The following is a 4614-nucleotide window of genomic DNA, read 5'->3' on the forward strand; positions in this document are numbered from 1 at the left end:
TGCCTACCCTACGCTTTACCTGGAAGATGGTGTCTTTGCCCCAGGAGACATTTGGATCTAGTTTACCTAAGAGGAGGAAATAGCTCATTGTGTTTCAGAAGTAGTTTCACTGTGTTAAGAGGGCAGCAGAAATGTCTCAGAGGAAAGCACAGCTGACGTTTTCTCTGTTGAGCTCATGTGTCACTTGCTTTTCTGGTGCATCTGAACAGGGGGATGTGCGGGGGTGTGCGAGTTACAGGCCCTTAAAGAACGTGAGAAGGGGTGGAGGGTCGCTGCACCCTGCTACAGGAGCTGCATGGCTGCCAAGCGGCCTGTCACCCAGAGCTCGCTTCCGTGCCCCGAGCCCTCCACCTTCAGAGACACAGACACGGGCGCGGCGAGCTGAGGCGCCGGGTGTAACGCTGCGTGTGTGCAGGGCGGCCGGGGCCGCCATGAACCCAAGGGAGCCATGGCCCCGGGCACTCTGCGCCTCTCCGGAGCGCCTGGCGGAGCCACCTGCAACACCATGATGTGCGAAGGGGCAAGGAGGGGGGGCCCGGCAACTGGAACTTCGGCCCCTGCGGGGCAGGGGCGGCACAGGGGCCCCTCCCTTTCCCTCCACCGAGAGCTGCCCGCCCGCCCGCGCCCACGGGAGCAGCACGGGCGGCACAACCGCCCGCCGACGGGGCCCGGCCTCCTCTCTCGGTCTGGCCGGGCGGCTGGGGCGCCTCGGCGCTCCGGTTATCGCCCCAACTAGCGGCAGCGCCCGGCGAGGCTGCTCGGGCAGGGGGAGGCGGGGGCCGCCCGGGCCGCGCTCCAGAACTACAGCCCCCGGCAGGCGGCGGGGCTGGCGGAGGCCGGCCCTTCCCAGCGTGCCCCGCGGCGGGGCGGCCCGGCGGGCAGGGGGCGGGCGCGCCTGCGCACTGCCGCGCCTCGGCAGCGGGCTCGGCGGTGACCTCGAGCGGCGGCCGGGGAAGATGGCGGCGGCGGCGGGGCTCTCCCTGAAGGTGAAGTTGCGGGGGGGCGGCGGCTTCGGGGCCCGCGCGGGGCACGGGGGCGTCGGTGTCTCGAACCTCCCCCCGCCGGCGCGCGCCCCTGTCCCCGAGGCGCGCGCCGACGGCGGCCGTTATGCGCCCCGCAGGTGCGGCAGCTCAGCACGTCGGCGGCGAGGCCGCTCTCCAAACTGGTCAAGGTGAGGGGGGGGCGGGGGGCGCCGGCGGGGCCGCCGGCAGCGGGGGGGGTTGGCGGGGGGCAGCCGCCGGCAGCGGGGGGGGGGGGCTGCCGCCGGCTGCCCAGCTGGGGGCCGCGCTCAGTTCCCCCCCCGCTTTCTCGCCCCCAGCCCCCGATCCAGGTGTACGGGCTGGAGGGGCGCTACGCCACCGCGCTGTACTCGGCCGCCAGCAAGCAGAAGAAGCTGGAGCAGGTGGAGAAGGAGCTGAGCCGAGTGTGGGTAAGGCGGTGTGCGGCCTGCGGCCCTCCCGGCTCGCCCGGCGGTGGGAGCAGCGGGGTTCCCTGCTGCCGCTTGTCGGGAGGGGGTGGGCTCGGCTCCCGGGGGCCGTGACTCCCACTTACAGCCTTAAGCTGCTTGGGAACTGTTGGGGAGGAGTGCGAGCTCTAAAGGAAATACACTGTGAATGAGCGACACCTGGAGCTGCCGTTTCACTTCCCATCAGCTTCAGGCCTCGTTCTTACTCAAGGGACGACCGTGTCACTGCTTTGGGTAGTCCCGTTAGACCTTGTAATGCCTGGAAAACTCCTGGCCTTTGTCGCGTTTGTGTATCCTCTTAGACCCTCTTGAAGGACCCCAAGCTATCCAGTGTTGTTATGAACCCTCACACCAAGAGCACAGTTAAACAAAAAGCTGTGAACGATGCCATAGCGAAAGAGAAGATGTCCCCTATTATTGTCAACCTGATGAGTGAGTAACCATTTGACTTCAGAAAAACACCTAAAGCTACTCTTTACTACTGTTAGCTAACCAAATCTGCTTGGGGTGGGAGCTTTAAACCCTTTCAATGTATCTGCATCTTCCAGATTTGCTTGCTGAAAACGGTCGCTTGCGTTACACACCAGAGATTGTTTCTGCGTTTGGAAAGATCATGAGCGCATACCGTGGAGAAGTGCTGTGCACAGTCACCACTGCACAGGTGAGTTAGGAACCTCTCGATTGAGCTTAATGGGTAGCAGTATAAAAGGCAAACTTCTTTAGCTTAATTTTGCTCTCTCTAGTTTAAATATTTGCTGTATGAGTAGTGAGGAAATATCTCCTCTCTACCGAGATTTACATTTTCCTGCAGATAGCTTTTTGATATCCAGCAATTACTGGTCAAAAATTAAACCTGTTCCTCCAATTTAAGTCTTAACAGCTTACATCTTTCCTTCCTATGTGTGAACCCAGTGGCTGATAAAAGTCAGCTTCGTCTGCAGATTGAGCTGCCCGCATTCTTATTTCTGTCATCAGGATCATACAGATTAGGTCAGAATTAACAGATCAGCTATTATTTCAAGCAAGGCAGATATCTGATAGGACTGAGAATGCCTGTGGTGCTTGGTGCTGTGCTTCACAGGGAGCAGCTACCTGATTCACCACCTGCAGTGATCAGGACAAGCAGCTAACTCTGAAACTGTAGGAATACTTTTTCAAAAGTAGCAGGCAAGGCAAGTCTGGCTGGTGCTGCTCAGGAGAGCGAGAGGGAAGATGGTATCTCTTAGTTGTAAATAACAGGCTGGAGGCACAGTGGTTCTGACACTTCAGTAACATCTTCGTTAACGGATCCATGCCCAGGTCTGCTAGGGTGGGAAGCTGGGCAGCTAGGTGTGTGATGTAAATCTATAGCCCTTGGGTAGGGATACAGTGAGCTACCTACCTGGATGAAATAGAGAGACTGATCCACTTCAGATTAACGGGCTCCCTTCAGGCCATAAGCACAGGTTGTCAGTCTAAGCGGTAGCCTTCAGGGACATGTGGACTCACAGGCCAGTGCAAACCTTTCCACAAGCTATGCTAAATATTTCATATGTAAAGTTACTTTCCTGCTGCTTTTTTGTTGTTGTTAGTTTCTTTTGGCGCTCAAACTGTTAGCTATTAAATAGAAACTATGTAAATTGCCAGTAACACAAAGCCAGTACTTTTCAGTGAAGTCCTGTTTGTTTCTGTCTCAGTGGTATCTGAGCGACTTGTAGGGGTGGCAAGGACAGATTCACAGTGTCTCTCCCACAGGGATGCAGAGTTCTTCCATGGTGATGGAGACATGTACTTAGCCAGGAGCATTCTGCAAGCCTGCAGCAGGGCTGGGAGCTCACTGCCAGCATCCTCAGTCACCGCCCAGGGCTTTACATGAAACCATGCTTCTTCTCAAGCTGATTATCTCAATTGTTAGGAGCAGCAAAATTAAACTTTCCTTGTATAGCCTGAACACTGCTGTAAGGCAGATCTCAAGGTTTTCCATCAAGTGCTTGCTTACTTTGGCAAGTATGGATTCCTGACGCTTGCCATCTGAAGATGTCAGCATCAAGCTTTTGCTGGGAATATGTGCACAAATAACACAGTGTTTCATGAAATTAGGAGGGCACAAAGCGAGTGCTGTTTCTGTGCTGTCCTTTGATTATTCCTGTTCAAGAAGGCAGCTTAAACTGCCTTGCTGGTGGAAGTGTCTGTCTTTAGAAGAATCTGAGTAAAAAATCTGGGTTTTCATTATATCATTTGATTATTTTCAAGTCCTTTAATTTTCCTTGTCTTCTGTTCATATTTTTCAGCCCTTGGATGACGCCAGCCTTACTGAGCTAAAAAGTGCTCTGAATGGATTCTTGGCTAAGGGCGAGGTCTTGAAGCTGGAAGCCAAGGTCTGGATTTTTGATTCGTAAACAAATTTTATCAAGTTCCTGTTAAGCTGCGCTTTTTAACTTATTTTACTGAATCCAGTTGCTATATTACATAGTTCTGTGCTTTCTTGTAGACCTGGTGCTGCTTTAATTAATAAAATCTTAACTTTGGAATACAGGGACTGCAAAGTTACCATAAAAAAGGCTCTTTTGAAAGCTTTTTTTCTTTTTTCACTAGTGTAAAAATTGTATACTAGGCTACCAAATTTTTGCTAATAGAATTTCTGTTCAATGTTTCTTCTTTAGATTGATCCGTCGATCCTTGGTGGCATGATTGTCAATATTGGGGAGAAGTACGTGGACATGTCAACAAGGTCAAAGATCCAGAAACTCACCAAAATCATGAAAGAGACTATCTAGCAAGCTGTCTTAGTCACTCACAGTGAAACCTGTCAGATGGAAACAATAAAATACTTCTTCTTGAATAGATGGTGTAAAGTATTTTGATTTGGGAAGCACAGCACTGAGGGAGGAAGGTGATGAAGCTGCGGCGAGTTCCACTTAGTTCTCACCGAACACTTCATGACAGCTTGAAAACTCTTAACTCATCCTGAAGGCAGGTGAACGTTGCTCTGAAGGAAATGGAGAAAAATGCTCTAGAAGCTGATAAATGGGGTCACTGCTGCTGAGGTTCTGTAAGTCTCCAGAGAAATCTTAACACTGTACTGTCAGGATAGTGGAGCAACAGTCCTGCTGCTGCCTGTGCTGTTTCTGTGTGTGGAAAGTGTTGACACTGGAACTGTAGCTGGTAGA

At 53.1% G+C, this 4614-nt stretch overlaps 1 protein-coding gene across 1 annotated transcript; it reads left to right on the forward strand.

Annotated features, from left to right (window-relative positions):
• Positions 1 to 857: 857 nt before the first annotated feature.
• Positions 858 to 4286, forward strand: ATP5PO (ATP synthase peripheral stalk subunit OSCP). Its single transcript, XM_055802645.1, has 7 exons — positions 858 to 986; positions 1121 to 1171; positions 1319 to 1429; positions 1768 to 1897; positions 2014 to 2126; positions 3736 to 3822; positions 4108 to 4286. Exons 1-7 carry the CDS (start codon positions 957 to 959, stop codon positions 4219 to 4221), a joined length of 636 nt encoding a protein of 211 aa, XP_055658620.1. The 5' UTR covers positions 858 to 956; the 3' UTR covers positions 4222 to 4286.
• The last annotated feature ends 328 nt before the right edge of the window (positions 4287 to 4614 follow it).

Source organism: Falco peregrinus, chromosome 4, assembly GCF_023634155.1.
Source record: "Falco peregrinus isolate bFalPer1 chromosome 4, bFalPer1.pri, whole genome shotgun sequence".
Classification (NCBI taxonomy): domain Eukaryota; kingdom Metazoa; phylum Chordata; class Aves; order Falconiformes; family Falconidae; genus Falco; species Falco peregrinus.

Excerpts from the sequence above, each read along its gene's own strand:
- ATP5PO (XM_055802645.1), top strand. The coding sequence starts at position 957 with ATGGCGGCGGCGGCGGGGCTCTCCCTGAAG. Across the intron at positions 1,430-1,767 it reads AGGAGCTGAGCCGAGTGTGG|ACCCTCTTGAAGGACCCCAA; the intron begins GTAAGGCGGTGT and ends GTATCCTCTTAG. Across the intron at positions 3,823-4,107 it reads TCTTGAAGCTGGAAGCCAAG|ATTGATCCGTCGATCCTTGG; the intron begins GTCTGGATTTTT and ends TTTCTTCTTTAG.